At 37.8% G+C, this 18224-nt stretch overlaps 1 protein-coding gene and 1 long non-coding RNA gene across 2 annotated transcripts in view; both read right to left on the reverse strand.

Moving 5' to 3' along the window:
* Positions 1–202: 202 nt before the first annotated feature.
* The window catches only part of LOC105054422 (uncharacterized), a 41364-nt gene continuing 23342 nt past the window's right edge, over positions 203–18224 (reverse strand). The window contains 1 exon segment of the mRNA XM_029267362.2: positions 203–934. Coding sequence (XP_029123195.1) covers positions 536–934 — 399 coding nt within the window. The 3' untranslated portion in view covers positions 203–535.
* Positions 14370–16145, reverse strand: LOC140852447 (uncharacterized). The gene is made up of 5 exons (XR_012135265.1): positions 15614–16145; positions 15323–15511; positions 15111–15200; positions 14818–15016; positions 14370–14727 (listed from the first exon to the last, which is right to left on the reverse strand). It is a non-coding gene; the product is annotated as an uncharacterized lncRNA (long non-coding RNA).

Genomic DNA, 18224 nt, shown 5'->3' on the forward strand with positions numbered 1-18224 from the left:
TTCTCAATAAAATTGGGGAAAAATAATATTTATATAATCTTAGGCCACAACAATCTGCATATAGGAGTTGAGGCCGTGAAAAAGATGCCAAGCCAGTAGAAAATTAGAAATGAATGCCAACTGCTCTGTAACATAATCAAGATATTGCATCCTTCAGCCATTACATTCCCAGGGCATCCAGCGGTAACAATAGCAACGGCAGTAAATACCAAAGGAAATAATAGATGCCACCCCTGATTGTCATTACTAAACTTCAAAGCAACCAATACCAACGACAATTAAAAAGGCAGGCAAAATGACATCAAGAACCAAACAGCTACTTGCATAGATATCATCAACGCCACCACCAAGCATCGTTTGCCCTCTAAACTCATCAACTAGATGCTTGTCTATACATGCATCTCCACCTTGTTCTAGGTTATTTACATGTGTTGATCGATTCAAAAGAATGCACTCAAATCAATCACCCCATCTTTCCACTCTACCAACGAACAAGCAATGCTCAAGGAAATATTGAGAGAGCAAGCAAGAAATGCTACTGACGAATTGAGGGACCAGCAGTGGCAGCTCTTTTTCTCAACCTGCCACGGGTCATGCGGATTGCCTCTTCCATGGGAGTCTCTTGTGAGGAAGCATTTGTGTCTTCCCTGGATGCAGCATGGGCCACTTCCATCTGCATTGCATCTCCATCACCTGCTGGAGTGGGAAGAGCGGTGGCTTCAGAATTAGGCAAGCTGGCAAGTGCTGGTGAGTTTGATGGCTGGGCAACCAGAGGGGCTGGTGGAGGGGCACCTGCCTTTGTGGGTTCTTGCAACTGGCTTTTGGTGGGGTTGGGTGGTGCACATGTTTGCTGCTGATGCTCTTGTGAGACTGATTGTTGGCGATCAGCCAATGTAGATGCCATTCGGCGGATCTGCTGAGGCTGCTGCCGTCGCTTCAGTGCCAATATAACAACTCATCAATAAAATTGAGTGCAGTAAACAAGCTGGTGCTATAATTGAAACAAGAATGAAACTTGATAACAAAAGTTATCAGGAGTCTAGAATCTAACATTTGGAACTTCGATAATTCAAGATTCTCCACACGACATAAGCCTCAATATATGCTAGAAATTTATTTAGCTTACATAGATACAAGAAATGATGAAATTAAATCCTTTACAGCTTTTATAGATTTTCCTACCTCACAAACTGCAGTTCTGATACCAACTGAAATTTGAAAATGAAACAAAGCATAACACACCAACTCCTAGGAGAGATAATGCCATGCCCCCGAACTTAGGTTTAAATATGAGAAAATTATCTATAGGTCCCTAGATTGATCCGGAATTACTCTTAAGTCTCTGGACTTTTCAGATTCCATAAAAAGTCTTTGAACCGCTAAGGAGTTATTTCTAGATCCCTGCCGTCTACATAGATTGGTTACACAGGTCCATGTTTCGGTTACACGGGTTTATGTTTAGATTATGCAGATTACGCAGATAACCTAAATATAAAATTGTATAACTTGAACATAAATCTGTGTAACCTGAACATGGACCTATAACCAATCTATGTGGACGGCAAGGACCTAGAAATAATTTCTTAGCAGTTCAAGGACCTTTTATGAAATCTGAAAAGTCCAGGGACTTAAAAGTGATTCCGGGTCAATCTAAAGACCTATAGATAATTTTTTCTTTAAATATCGAGAGCATGAACAGCCGCCGCATACTTACAGAGAACTGTCCCTATATGCATGCAAGATATTCATCTGTTAATGGATCAATATAACCTGCAGTTTATATCATTCATATACAGGAGACAGTAAATATCATAATACTCAACTATTGATCCATATATTCATATATATTCAACTACACCACCAAACATACTAACCTAGGATTCTTCTTTTGAACTTTTACAATGCAAAGTTTTCAGTAGATGGATTAGTTATACAACTCAGAAAATCACCATAATATATATATATAGTTAAATAAACCAGATTTTCTAACTATACAAGCGGCCTCACCTCTTACTAACGCCAAAACACCGATCCAACTAACCTCTGAACCCTGGATCTGGAACAATAAAGATTATGAGCTTCCTGGCTCAGTAAGTAATAAATACATATATCAAACTGATTTAACTCATGTTAACATGCAACTCAAGTGCATCATATATAATATACAATCTAAATCGGATGATGTATCAAAGTTATGCAATTAGTGACATTAGAAATGCAGTTTTATGTCCACTTTTTTAGAACATGAAAATCAATAAATTGTATGAAAGTCCTGTATATATATATATATATATATATATATATATGTACACATATATAGGGCTGGAACTGGGCTGGGCTGGGCCATACCCCAGCCCGAGCCCGGTTCGAAATAATTTTTCGGGCTTCGGGCTGGGCTTAGGCCCGATTTTTTTGGAAATATACAGGCCCGAGCCCGAGAATGGCCCGAGCCCAATCAGGCCGGCCCGCATCCAATCGCAGAGGTAGGGCTTCTTGGAGGTGGAGGTGGGGGAGGGGAGGTCGTCCATGAGGTCTCGGGTGTTGATGACGGCGGTGGGGGAGACAGAGGTGGCGGCCAGCTGGGGATCGGGGTCGTCTAGGTTTTTGAGGGAGCCGTAGGTGGTGGAGATGAGGGAGATGAGATGGATAGACTAGAGGGAGAGAGATGAAAACCTGGGGAGAAGTCGAGAAGAGGAGGCGAAGGACCGAGAGGGGAAGGTGGTGCCGTCGGGGAGCACTATCCAACCCACCTCCCTTGCGAGAGCAGTGGTGACCTCGTTGATGTCCGTCCGTGCCCGGAGGTTGTAGTTCCCATGCCGTCGGAGTTCGGATGGGATCCTCACAGTGATCGCCCGTCGATGCCGCTCCCTGAGCTTCATCTTTTCCTTCTCCTTCGGCCACGGCCGCCTCATCGCCCCCTGCATCATCCCCTCCCCCCCGCCGCTACTGCCGCCGATTCTCCCTAGGACCCCAGTTGCTTGAAGTAGGGTGGAGGCTCGGGCCGAAATTTGGGCTGAGTTTCGGGCTCGGGCCCGGGCCGGACCAAAGGTCTGCCCATGCCCGGCTCGAAAACAATACGGGCCTGTTTTTTGGCCCGAGCCCGACCTGAATGGTTTTGGGCCAGCTCAAAGCCCGGCCCGAAACTGGCCCGGCCCGATGGGCCTCGAGCCGGCCCGAGCCCACTTCCAGCCCTATACATATATACATACATATACATATATATATAGAGAGAGAGAGACTGGGCTCCGATTGATCAGATCCCAGTTTATATCCGATCGATCGACTCCTTGACCATTGGATTGGCACGCATCTCCAAGACTCCCCCAAAAGAAAGATTGGGCTCCGATTGATCAGATCCCAATCTATATCTAGTCGACTCCTCGATCGTTGGATTGGCGCGCATCTCCAAGATTTCCCTAAAAGCAAACGAAGGACTTCTCTCGCCCGTTAGCCGACCTAGCATTGTTTTAAAAAAAAAGCCGAAAGAATTAAATGGGACCACGTCGTCGTTTCCTTCTTCGCGTCTCTTCTCTGCTTAAGACTATGATGCTGCTTTAATGAGGATGGGATTGGAAAGGAGAGAGAGTAGATCTCATTTGAAATAAAACTCTTCCCTCTTTCTCATCGGCAAAACCTCCTTTCTCCCTCTCTCCCTCTATTTCTCCTTGAAAAAAACTTCTTCCTTGCCTTTCTCCGATGTAAATAGCCCGTCTATCTCTCTCTCCATCGCAAATACGTGGCCGGCTCTTTCTCTAGTGCAACCACGTCGCCGGCTCTCTCCATCATAAAAACATCGCCGGCGATCTCTCTTCAGTGCAAACACATCGCTGGTTCTTGCTCTGTCGCAAACAAACCGCTGGCTCTCTCTTCGGTGCAAACACATTGCGAACTCTCTCCGGTGCAAACACCACGCCGACATTTACTTCTCTCCCTCTCTCTCTTTTGCTCTGGCGCAAACATCTCGTTGGAATTATTTGGGATATGCTAATTGAGTGCAAGGTATCTTTTTACTATTGTTATTTTATTAGAGGCTAAATATTTCAGTGGATGTATGAAATATATATGCGATATTGTAAAAAATTTATGATATGAAAAACATAGACTGTTCAATTATGAGAACCCACATAACTTGATTCATCAGAGGGTTGATGGTTATATTTTGAAATTTTGATTCATTGGATAAGAATTATTATTATGATATGATAAATAATCATATCTAATAACATTATTCATGCATTGTTTGGATAAAAAGAGTATTTATTCAAAAAATATTGTTCTCTAAAAAAAAGTAAATAAACTTTTTTATCACTGTCCTTCGATAAAGTCAGTTAAAAGTTATCAGTTAAGTGGGAATTTGAGACTTATTAATTAAAAGATTTTTTAACATTCAATGATTATGCTTATACTTGTGTGAATGATAAATGATTAACTTTTAGCATGAGCTTTAGTTTGAGATGCCTACTTATATCTCTGATTTTAGTTACTAGAACACTTCTTTTTAATAGAATAGCACCAACTTAAAAGTTAACATTTAACACGGTCTCAGTTTGATATACATCAGTAAAATTGAGCTATACATTTGAATCCCACTTATACTAACTATATTTTATTTTCAATAAGTAAATTGAATTACACATATCATGGATGTGGAAAGTATGTACGATGACAACATGATAGCTATCTTTAGCACACCAACTACTTTTGTAAAGAAAAAAAGCAATGTGCATGATTACGTTTCACTCGATGACACTCCAAACTCATTCAAAAATGATTATATAGAGAGAACTTCTGAGAGAGATCTAGAAGATTTAGCATTGCATGAAGGCATGATCTTTGAAACTCAAGAAGAAGCAATGGAAGCCTACAACCAATATGCGTATAAAAAATATTTTGGTATTCGAAAGGGATCATCTTATAGATCCTCGAAAAGTAAGGAGATCAGCAGACAAGAATTTACATGTAAAAAAAGGGTATATATAAGCCTAACTTCAATATTACAGTTGATGAGCAAGATCATGTAGCACAAATTATGCCACGCAAGGAAGGACAGCATTTGCACCAAATGTAAAGCAAAAATGCACGTTAGAAACATTAAAGTTGGCAAGTAGGAGGTTTCCATGCTTCACGATATTCAAAATCATGAGCTCATTCATAGTCCATCGAAAACTCGCTTCCTTCGATCACATAGAAAGATCACCTTAGAAAACAAGGAGTTTATATGAACTTTATATGATCAAAATATTTCAACTCAATAAATCATGGGTACCATCTCACAATTGCATGGAGGTATACAAAATGTAAGCTTCACTAAGAAAGATTTGAGCAACTTTAGAAGCAACCTCCGAAAATAGTTATTCAATATTGACCTACAAACAACAGTTAATCATTTTCGAACTCGACAAGTTGAGAATCTAGCTTTTTTTCACGCCATCCAATTAGATACTAACAATAATGTCCAGAATATTTTTTGGATTGATGGAAGGTCAAGATTGTCTTACCAATACTTTAGTGATGTGGTGACATTTGACAGTATATACATGACGAATAAATACAACATGTCTTTTGCACCATTTGTTGGCGTCAACCACCACATGCAATCAATTCTATTCGGTTGTGCATTAATCCAAGATGAATGTATCGAATCATTTATTTGGGTCTTCTAATCTTTTCTGGAGGCACATTATGGAAAATATCCGAAATGCATATTAACTGATCAAGATCCAGCAATGAAAAAGACAATTGAGAATATTTTACCTAATACTATCCATCGATTTTGCAACTGGTATGCCCTAAACAATATCAGAGAACGTCTATCCATTCTTTTTGATACAAAAGATTGACTAAAGGAGGATCTTCATCATTGCATTAATGCTTCTATCTCTCCAGAGCAGTTTGAGCATCATTGGGATGAATTTATCAAGTATTTCTTGGAGTTCAATGCCTACCTTGATCACCTATTCAGTATATGAGACCAATGGTTGCCTGCATATTTTAGACATATTCTTTGCTTCTATGTCTACAACACAGCGCAGTAAAAATATACATTTGTGTAAAAATTATGTGAATAATCACATGAATCCTTTTAGGTTTGTTACTCAATTTGAGGTAGTCTTGGAGAGTAGGTATGATCGAGAGGATGAAGAGAACTTCCGGACGTACAACGTTCAACCAAGTTTGTGGTTGAAGTATCCAATCGAGAAACATGCTCTTGAAGTGTATACAACTATTTTTAAGCTTTTTAGGGAGCAACTCAAAATGACGATCATGTATGATATGGAGGTGAAGTATAAATTGTATGATATAATTGAGATCGAGATCTCTAATAGAAATGCACAACAGAGAATAGCAAATTGTATAACATGTATTATGTCTGAGAAAAAATTTTCATGCTCATGTCTAATGTTTGAATTCAGCGGCATTCTGTGTGTTCATGTGTTAAAAGTTCTTATTGCTTTATGAATTTACCATAGCCCTGCACATTATATATTAAAACACCGAATGAAATCTGCCAAAGGAGGTGCTGATATGGCACATGGTATATGTGAAGTTCAGGAGGATATGACGTCGAGAACTACAAGATTCAATGGGCTATGTAAAAAAATTTTAAAATTAGCATATGATAGTTGTACCCTCCGAGAGACATGATCTTGTTATGAATGATGTGGGGTCTATCATTGAAAAAGTTTGTTCACTGAAGAACCTATGGGCAGAACAAAGTATTACAGATAAGGGCCGTACTCAGATTTCGATAGCGATGACACAATGTAGCCAAGCAAAAAAAATAAATGATAATTTTGTAGATTTCTAATTATAAAGATCGCAAAAAGCTCAGCATATTCAAGCATCCAATGGAGGTTGCAACGAAGAAACAGCGGACATGTAAAAAATATCATCAAAAGGATCATAATATTCGAACATGCAAGGCAAATGTAAGTAACAGCTACACCTTCATAATTATATTATGTTTATTTTATTTTGATAAAATCTTTTTCTATGACTTACTAGATGGTTGTACTTTATGCAGGTAGATGATTTCGAAGCCTACATCAACAGCAATTCATCTGAGGAAGAGAATTTTGACAACCCATATGGCTCATCAGTATTTTAGAGCCCATGGTTATAATAATTTTGTTATGATGGCTTGTGTTTTGAGTTGGATAGATGTTATTTGTAAATGATATGCATGATTTGTTCCACCATTAACATATAAAAACATGACTGTACCTATTTCTGAATGAATGTATGACTCGTACAAAACAATATATTTTGCTCTGTTAAGTTTTGTGCATCTAATGTGACATTGATGATTATGAAGTTCGGATATTTACTCCGTGCCAACAAATGCCGGAGTTACGTGCTAGATATCTATGTAGGTGATCATGAAGGATCGTGAGATGGGATTATCATAATTTGCTGTGTTATCTGTAATTGTTGCAATGGATATTGACAGGTTCTATAATTGTTGAGTTCAAAAGTTGGTATGATTATCAGCTGTCGATGATTTTGTATTCGAATTTATGCAATAAATAAAAACTACCCAGGATAAACACAAATTCGGATTCAACAATAATGTGATCCAAGGGTCCTCCGATGATAAACAACAAGAGAGGAAGAGAAGAGGATAAACAAAATCCTGCAGAAATAAACACAAACGATCGAAGGATAAACACAAACTTCACATAATAAACATAAATAGATCCGGAATAAACACAAACTAGCCAACTTGCTCTCTCTATTATGAACCCATAGCAGGATAAACATAAAATACTTATGAATAAATACAAACTCTGAATAATAAACAAAAACTTCAAATAATAAACAGAAACTCTGGGACAATAAACAGAAATTCTTCAAGATAAATACAAACTCGAAGTTCAAAAGTTGAGTGATCCTGGGTTCAACCTGATAACAATAAGAGAGGAGGATAAACACTGAGTCCTGTGAAAATAAACACAAATTAAGAAGGATAAACACTAAGTCCTGCAAAAATAAACACAAACTATTAGAAGATAAACACAAATAGATTGTGTTTATTTTCGTAGGACTTAGTGTTTATCCTCCTTATTTATCATGGACCCTAGGATCACTCAATTTTTGAAATCCGAGTTTGTTTATCTTGAAGATTTTCTATTTATCGACACAAAATTTATGTTTATTATATGCAGTTTCTGTTTATTATTCAAAGTTTGTATTTATTATTCATAATTTTTGTTTATTAATTGAAATTTGTGTTTATCTTCCGATAGTTTGTATTTATTTGGGTAGGACTTAGTGTTTATCATCCTTTCTGATGTTTTATCCTGGATGGACCATTGGATCACTCAACTTTTGAATCTTGAATTTGTATTTATCCTGAAAAATTTTTATCGGTACAGAGTTTGCTATTCACAGTTTTTGTTTATTTGCATAGAATTTATATTTATTATTCGCAGTTTCTGTTTATTATTTGAAGTTTGTATTTATCCTCCAATAATTTGTGTTTGTTTCACCAAGACTTAGTGTTTATCCTCTTCTCTTATTGTTTATCGTAAGCAGACTCTAGGAACACTCAACTTTTGAACCCTGAGTTTGTATTTATCTTAAAAAATTTTTGTTTATTGGCACATAATTTGCATTCATTATTCGCAGTTTCTGTTTATCTACATAAAGTTTGTATTTATTATTCGTAGTTTCTATTTATTATTTGTGTTTATCCTCTGATAGTTTGTTTTTATTTTTGCAGGACTTAATATTTATCCTTATTGTTTATCATGGGTGGACTTAGGATCACTCAATTTTGAACCACGAGTTTGTGTTTATCCTGAAAAATTTTTATTTATCGGTACTGAGTTTGCATTTATTATTCGCAGTTTCAGTTTATCTACACAAAATTTATGTTTATTATTCGCAGTTTTGTTTATTATTTGGAGTTTGTGTTTATCCACCGATAGTTTATATTTATTTCCGCAGGACTTAGTGTTTATCCTCCTCTCTTATTATTTATCGTGGATGAACCCCAGGATTACTTAACTTTTGAATCCTGAATTTGTGTTTATTCTGAAAATTTTCTATTTATTGACACATAGTTTGCGTTTATTATTCACAGTTTCTGTTTATCTGTACAGAGTTCGTATTTATTATTCGCAGTTTCTGTTTGTTATTTGAAGTTTATGTTTATCTTTCGATAGTTTGTGTTTATTTTCGCAGGATTTAATGTTTATCCTTGTTGTTTATCATGGGTGGACCTAAGATCACTTAATTTTGAAACATGAGTTTGTGTTATATCCGAAAAAATTTCTATTTATCAACACAGAGTTTGTATTTATTATTTGAAGTTTGTGTTTATTATTTGTAGTTTTTGTTTATTATTTGAAATTTATGTTTTTCTTATAGTTTGTGTTTATTTGGGTAGGACTTAGTGTTTCTCATCCTCTTTGATATTTTATCCTGGGTGGACCATTGGATTACTGAACTTTTGAACCCTGAATTTGTTTATCCTAGAAAGTTTTTGTTTATCGATATAGAGTTTGCGTTTATTATTCACAGTTTCTTTTTATCTACAGAGTTTGTATTTATTATTTGTAATTTCTGTTTATTATTTGTAGTTTGTGCTTATCCTCCGATAGTTTGTGTTTATTTCTACAAAACTAAGTGTTTATATTTCTCTCTTGTTGTTTATCGTGAGTGGACCTAGGATCACTCAACTTTTGAACCTCCAATTTGTGTTTATTTTGAAAAATTTCTGTTTATCAGCACAGAGTTTGCATTTATTATTCAGTTTCTATTTATCGGTACAGAATTTATATTTATTATTCGCAGTTTCTGTTTATCGGCTCAGAGCGGTTTGTCTTTGGATGTGCGTGCATTTTTTGAGACATGCTTGTACTTCTGGCCCCATTAATTCACTGCATTCTGCATGTCTTCGAAAAGAAAGGCATTCGTGACTTAATAAGGGCGGGACGCTCCTCTTTTTATAAGTCCTCCCTCCGTCATGCGATAGAGTGGAGCAATATCTTCACGGACGGCGGTGCTCAGCTTCTCGACTGAGGCCGCCGCTTGTCATTTGAGAGGTGGAGCCATCTTGCAAGCTCCGTATTGGCTTGAGAGGTATTGAAAATCACCATCTTTTACTTGAAAGGAGCTTATACCCACGACCTTGAGGGATTTCTCCTATTCAATATCTGGAGAGAGCATGGCTTCAATGATGGTCTCTCTGATGCTTTTGTGGAGTAGATGCTCCAAGAAGGATGGCTACCGGACCGCACCATCCCTCGATGATGAATCCGAGCTGTTTTCGAGGTTCTCAGACACATTTATGTGGAAGGACCTCCCCGAACCCACCCCTCTTGCACCCCTCCTGTGCCTAGGGGCGACGGATAGTCGGTGCATCGGGGGAGAAAATCTCATTGAGGCGTCTACTAACCAGATCGGGGAAGGTTGTCGGGTTTTGAATGCTGTAATATTAGCGCGACATAAGCGATAAGCGATGGCGAATGTTAGCTTTCTGCTATCGTCTATTGTTATCTTTTTTTTTACTGTTTGTTGTTTCCTTCTGTGCGGTGCTTGGTGCGCCGTCTTTGTAATGCTTTGTATTTTGTATAATGGACTCACCCAAAAACTTCAAATTATTTTTAATTTTATGATATATACATTCGAACTATATAACTATATAACGAATGTTCGTGTTTTAACTTCTTGTGGATTGGATGATGGATAAACCAGCAAGTAGGGTCTTGCCTAGGTTGAACATGCAACTAAAGGGCTGCGCTATGTAAACACAAGGTTTGCTCCAACCTATGAAAGGATGGTCCCAGACCTGTCTGAGAGCGTCGAAGCAAGTAATCGCACTTGGCATATAAAAATGTTAGGTATGCATCTGGAGAATCAGAGTTCCCTAGTGAACATGTAATAAACTGTTCATGCACCTCCTTCGGACCCTTGTGGAGCACCATTTCATTCATATCCCGACAAGCCCTAGTTGGCTATTCTTCTACTTAAATATAAGAATTCAGATATTCCAAATTCAACCTTGGGTCCTACTGCCTTGAACGATATAAGGCATGAAACGAAAGACCGATGAATCACTCAATGACCATTCGATGATCCAAATTATTTTGAGACCAATCAATAACCCATAATTAATAACCCAGACAAGTTTTAGATGACTAAAACCTCTTTTACATGACTAAACCCCCCAGAACCCTTACGCTACAGTGCTGAAGGGTGACTCAAATCTCTTTTAGGTGACTAAATCCTTCTAGAACCCTTACGCTACAGTGCTAAAGGGTGACTAAAATCACTTTTAGATGACTAAACCCTCCCTAAACCCTTTCAGAACCCTGACGCTACAATTCTAAAGGCGGAAAAGGCATGAAGGCGCCTTCATCAACCATGAAGGCGCCTTCATCAATCATGAAGGTGCCTTTATTCACCATGCATGAATGCGCCTTCAACCATCAAGGCGCCTTCCTTCCAGGTTCATTAAGGCGCCTTCGCTGCCTTTAAAGGCGACTTCAAAGGGTCTGATAGTTATTAACTCCATTCGACCAGACCCAAGTTCACCAAATTTTGATCTCGCTAACCGCACCGCAAGGCCTGTGACATAAAACCAACATCCTAACACCTATTCATCTTCTTTTCCTTCCCACGATTTCGTTCCTCTCAAAATCTCTAGCTCCCATCCCAAGCCCATCTCACCATCTCCTCTCAAATCTCAAACCAAAAACCTCCTCCCTACCTCCTTTAATCATGGTGATTGGCCAACTTTGAGAAAGGATGGCTCCGAAGATGCATCTTCTCCAACGCCAAAGAGCAACCAAAAATGAAGAAAATACAAGGGGAAGAGCAACAACTCCAGCTTCATCACCTCCTCCAAGAACTCCAGTAAGTGCCAAAAATATTCTCTCTGATCGTATTGTAGATATAAATTTTCTAGATTCAGAGGGATTTCGGATTGCAAACTTCATTAGAGGTATGGGATGGAAATTCATTTGCACAGCTGAAGCACCAATGTTTATGACATTAGTTAGATAATTTTATTAGAATATTTCATTTGAAGAAGATATCGTAGCATCTTCAGTAAAAAGAAATGAAATTGATTTTGATGATGAAATACTTAGACAAATTTTGAAACTTCCAACCGAAGGTGACCTGCTGGATAGCATAGAGGATAAAAATGAAAGAATAGAAAGTGTTCTTGGGATAGAGGACCACGGTCAATTTCGTAAAATTTATAGAAGACACAAACATTGAAATAAAACTCCACATCATTATTTGCTAGATTATACAACCTAGAGCAGAAGGATTTGATATTGTAACAAATAAGAACTTAGCTATTATGTATCATGTAGTCTAATCTATCCCATTTAACTTTTCGAGAATGATTATCAGGACTATGCAAAAGATGGTGGATAGAGTAGAGATATCCTTACCTCATGCTATGATTTTAATCCACATCTTTAAATATTTTGGGATAAGAATTCAGAAAATAATTAACAAAATTAAGCAGAGATCGCAAAATAAATAAAGGAGTCCTCAACAGAATGCAATGGTTCAAAACTGATGATGGTCTGTGGATTAGGAAGGATGGAAGCAGAGAAGATATTCAGGAGAATATTTCAACTGAAGAAGAGAGACCTCTGTTTAATAGGGGTGGAGCAGCAGAACCTGGATTTATGAAGTCGAGGATGACTCCATATCTGATTAGCGCTATCGCTCGGGAGGTGACATCTATTCTTCAGTCCTTTTAGTCTTCAGGAGAGAGTTCTGCATAGATGGGTCCGACCGACGTACACAGTTCTTCATTCGAGCAAAAGTTGGACAACCTTATCTCAGCAATGTAGGATATAATACAAGATATTCATAATTTGATCTTTCATATTGAGAAATTAGAGAAAAATTCACATCACACAGACATGCAACATCAGCTATCCGAAGTTATCTGCACTCTTAGAGTAATCCAAACTGTGGTACAGAGAGAATCAGGTGGGATAGAAAGACAACATTCTTTCTACTGGATTGGCTACAGTCTTACAGATTGTTGTCCAGATCGGCCAACAGATGAACGTCCTTATTTTGAGTCTCCCAAGTCAGGCTCAACCCAGTTAGCCTTCTCCTACTCAGCCATCCTCCTCTAAACCATCCTCGTCTAGCCCTATTCCTACAGGTAGTGGTCGTCAAGGTACAGTTGCTCAAGGTAGAGCCCGTCACTCATCTTGCTATCCAAGCTGATCCAAAAGATTAAAGTGTGTCGGCATTATCTTTTGGTTTTGTGTTGTGATGATGTAATGCTTTGTATATTGTATTTTGGTTATGCTATGAATGTACCAATATTTGTATCAAACATCGTTGGATGATTTACGTATCCTCTGTTGAATGGTTTACATATGAATAAAAAAAAAGTATAGCATGATGGAATCATATATTCACTTATCTATGATGTGCAGTAATATAAATTGCATGGTTGTGCCGTGTTGCCACGTGGAGTACTTTGTGTTTATCCTGCCGTGGGTTCATAACAGACAGAGCAATCTGAGCAATTTGTATTTATCCCGAGCCTTTTGATTTTTTTATTTGGAGTTTGTGTTTATCAATCGATAGTTTGTGTTTATTTCTGCAGGACTTAATGTTTATCCTCCTCTCTTGTTGTTTATTCTGCAAATTCTGCAAAGAACCCTCGAAATAAAGAATCACTCAACTTTTGAATCTGGAGTTTGTGTTTATTCTGTTTATCGCCATAGAATTTTTGTTTATTATTCAAAATTTCTGTGTTTATTATGCGGAGTTTGTGTTTATTCTGGAGTACTTTGTATTTATCATGGCACTGCCATGTATTCATAATGTGTTTATTAGTTGAAGTTTGTGTTTATTTTTTGATGACTTAGTGTTTATTCTCCTAGGAGGACCCATTAGATCACTCAACTTTTGAATCCGGAGATTGTGTTTATTCTGGATGGTTTCTGTTTATCACCTTGGAACTGATATTTATTATTCATAGTTTCTGTTTATTATTCTGGAGTACTTTATATTTATCCTATCCCAGATTTGTGTTTATCATATCCAACATTATTCGCAATTTGTGTTTATCCTTTCAAGATTGTAAACACAAACAAAACCACTCCCCCTGCAAATAAGCACAAATTGACTTGGAACAACTTCGAACACAAAATTATCTAGGAAACAATTCCTACACCGAATAATTATCAAACCTATCAATAAACATAAACACAAAAAATTAAAGAAATACAAAGAACAAACCCACATGTCCAGAAATCCATTGCATCAACATAGAAAACAAATTTGATTCACACCTGTTACTGAATATTTGTATACATCAAAATAATAGTTCCACTAATGATAGAATATAAATTTAAATACAAATGTTTGAATGTACTATTAAATATTTATACAAAATATTCACAACACATCCACAATAGCGATAGTACAAACTAGAATATTCCCGCCTCGTGATCACCTATGCAGCATATCTGCCATGTAACTCTGGCACATGAGCATCTATAATTGTGATCTTCTGCCCCATCATCAGACTCTCCATAAAATGCATGATATAGATGGCACAATCGGGCTTATAAAAAAAATATTTTGTGCTCACAGTCAATAAAAGCAAACAATTGATATGGTGAAATTAAATTCGCACGGATGTGTTTTAACATAAATGATTATTACAATAATCTGGCACTCCATATCAACAGAGTACATATCTCGTGCCATCTCAGTCAACTAAGTCACCTACAATCACAATATTCGTAATCAACCACATTGTTAGTAATGCATGAGCATAAGCACGCACAACATTCGATAAATATGATCATTACTCACAAATTTCTAGCGACGCCCATATACTCTGCACCACCCATAAATGTGTAGTGTCTAAAATATGTGCTCTCTATATCGACGATAAGTGCCAGTGTGACGATGAGCATATGGACATAAATATTTGCTTGACTTTAGCCAATGAATGAGACATGAAATCTTGCACAGCTTTGTCAGGAACCTTCCATGTGCCCAGCAACATGCTCTAGAATGAGGAAAAGCATTGAAACATATATTAGACTACACAACGCTACACCAATACATGATATTGTATGAAGAATACAAATACAAATAAGTACCGTAAAGAAGAATCGCAGCATAAAGATAGACTGCAAATTAATTGAAAGATCCGTTGAACGTTGCTGCAAGGACCAAAAAACATCTATGACCTGCATAGTCCATTGCAAAAACAAAAAATGAAAATTAACTGGCATATATGTTTGATTTATCCAACTTAGTACATAATAGTTATATCGTAGTCAATTAGATTTCCAGACAGAATGTCATAAACCTGCAGCTGGTTGATGATGCTGTCAGTCCAAACCAATGACCTATATGGTGAAATTAATGTCAAACCTAAAGATAAACTTAGTTTGAAAGACATCAAAATTTTATAAATAATGGAATGACATGCCGATCAATTTTTTGTTCTAAAAAATCGAAGATTTGCCTGCGCTTCCCGTCATCCAGAAGCTGCAATCTGAAAAAGTCATAGCTAGTCTTAAAAAATCTCTGCGTATCACATGAGTACATAGGATGTGAATGAAGTATGAATGTTCTATTAAATCATAACTCTACTTACCACATCTCATCCCTACGGCGGACTAACTTCTTGGGCTTTTTTTGGGATCCAAAGTAGTTGAAGGCAGGCGGATGAAAGGACTGCATAGGAGATGAAAGCTCTGAGTTGTCCGCTGCATAACTCCTTTCGATATGCTTTGGATCCGCTTTTCCATGGGTACCGTCAGGCTATCAACACCACAAACTTAATAAGATGTGCCACCGCCTCGTGAGTGCTTCCCTCCGCATCCTTGATCCCTTCAGTGCTCTTAAATGCCGCCTGCAATTTGAAAATCAACTTGTCCTTCTCGACGAGCATCCTCCAGAGCTCTGTCTTCTCGGCATCATCTCAAGCCCTCCCTCTCCTCACCTCTGCAAAGATGCGTCGATATTTACGCATGAGCTGCATCTGAGGATAAATACACAACAATTACATGCGTCAGCAATAAATTTTAAAAAATTTAATTGCACAATAGGCCAATACCGCGGCAGTGCTACGTGCGCTGCTAGGTGTACTCTTCCTATCCATCTTACTTATTTCACCTTCAGCTCTATCTACCTGACGGGTGGGAGGTCTCTCTTCAAGGAGCAACAACTCATCCGGTGATGCTCGAAGTAAATCTCGAATCTGAAAATAAAGACAAAATAGTTAGATCCCTGATCTTACAAAAGAAAAAAAATATCAAGCATCAAAAGTAATACATCTCCACTTAGAAGAGGCCTTGAAGGGCCTAAAAGATGGAGATGTAGTATTACTTTTGATCCTTGATATCATTTTTTTTCTTTTGTAATATCAGGGATCTAACTATTTTGTCTTTATTTTCAGATTCGAGATCCACTTCGAGCATCACCGGATGAGATGTTGCTCCTTGAAGTGAGACCTTCCACCCGTCAGGTAAATAGAGCTAAAGGTAAAACAAGATGGGTAGGAAGAGTACATCTAGCAGCGCACGTAGCACTGCCGTAGTATTGACCTATCGTGTAATTAATTTTTTTTTAAATTCATTATTGACACATGTAATTATTGTGTATTTATCCTCAGATGCAGCTCGTGTATAAATATCGATGCGTCTTTGCGAAGGTGAGGGGGAGGGCTCAAGACGATGCCGAGAAGACGGAGCTCCGAAGGATGCTCGCCGAGAAGGACAAGTTGATTTCCAAGTTCCAGGCGCATTGAAGAGCACTGAAGGGATCAAGGATGCGAAAGAAAGCACTCATGAGGCGGCGGCACATCCTATTGAGTTTGTGAGTGCTAATAGCCCGATGGTACCCATGGAGCATGTGGATCTACAGCATACCGAGAGATGGATTACGCAGCGGACAGTTCAGGACTCCCATCTACTATGCAGTCCTTCATCCGCCTGCCTTCAACTACTCCGGATCCCAAAAGAAAGCCCAAGAAGAAGTCAATCCGCCATAGGGACAACGACGTGGTAAGTAGAGTTATGACTTAGTAAAACATTCATACTTCATTCACATCCTATGTACTCATGCAATATGCAGGAATTTTTTGACTAACCATGACTTCGTTGGATTGCAGCTTCTGGATGATGGAGAGCATAGGCAAGTCTTTGATTTTTTAGAACAAAAAATCGATCGGTATGTCATTCCATTATTTATAAACTTTTGATGTCTTTCAAACTAAGTTTGTCTTTAGGTTTCACATTAATTTCACCATATAGGTCACTGATTTGGACTGACGGCATTAGCGCTATCAATCGGATGCAGGTTCATGACATCCTATCTGAAAATTTAATTGACGAAGATGTAAGTATTATATACTAAGTTGGATAAATCAAACATATGTGCAAGTTAATTTTCATTTTTTATTTTTGCAATAGACTATGCAGGTCATAGATGTTTTTCGGTCCCTCCTGCAGTAACGTTCAACGAATCCTTCAATTAATTTGTAGTCTATCTTTATGTTGCGATCCTTCTTTATGGTCCTTATTTGTATTTATATTCTTCATTCAATATCATGTATTGGTGTAGCGTTGTGTAGTCTAATGTATGTTTCAATATTTTTTCTCATTATAAAGCATGTTGCTGAGCACATGGAAGGGTCCTGACAAAGCTGTACGAGACTTCATGTCTCATTCATTGGCTGAAGTCAAACAAATGTTCGTGCCCAAATGCTCGTCGTCACACTGGCACTTGCTTATGATCGATATAGAGAGCACATATTTTAGACACTACATATCTGTGAGTGGTGTAGAGTACAGAGGCGTCGCTAGAAGATTGTGAGTAATGACCATATCGAATATTTATCGAATGTTGTGCGTGCTCATGCATTGCTAACAATATGGTTGATTATGAATATTGTGATTGCAGGTGACCTGATTGACAAAGATGGCAAGAGATATGTACTCTATTGATATGGATGGTTGGCCCGCTCCATTTCGTTGATTGTCTACAATAGGATGCCAAGTAAATATTATAATCATTTTATGTTAAGACACATCCGTATGAATTTAATTTCATCATAGTAGTTGTTTGCTTTTTTATTGACTGTGAGTGCAAAATATTTTTTTTATAGGTCTGATTGTGCCATCTATATCATGCATTTTATGGAGAGTCTGATGATGGGACGGGAGATCACAATTACAGATGCTCATGTGCCAGAGTTACGTGCT

This window comes from Elaeis guineensis, chromosome 11, assembly GCF_000442705.2.
Source record: "Elaeis guineensis isolate ETL-2024a chromosome 11, EG11, whole genome shotgun sequence".
Lineage (NCBI taxonomy): Eukaryota > Viridiplantae > Streptophyta > Magnoliopsida > Arecales > Arecaceae > Elaeis > Elaeis guineensis.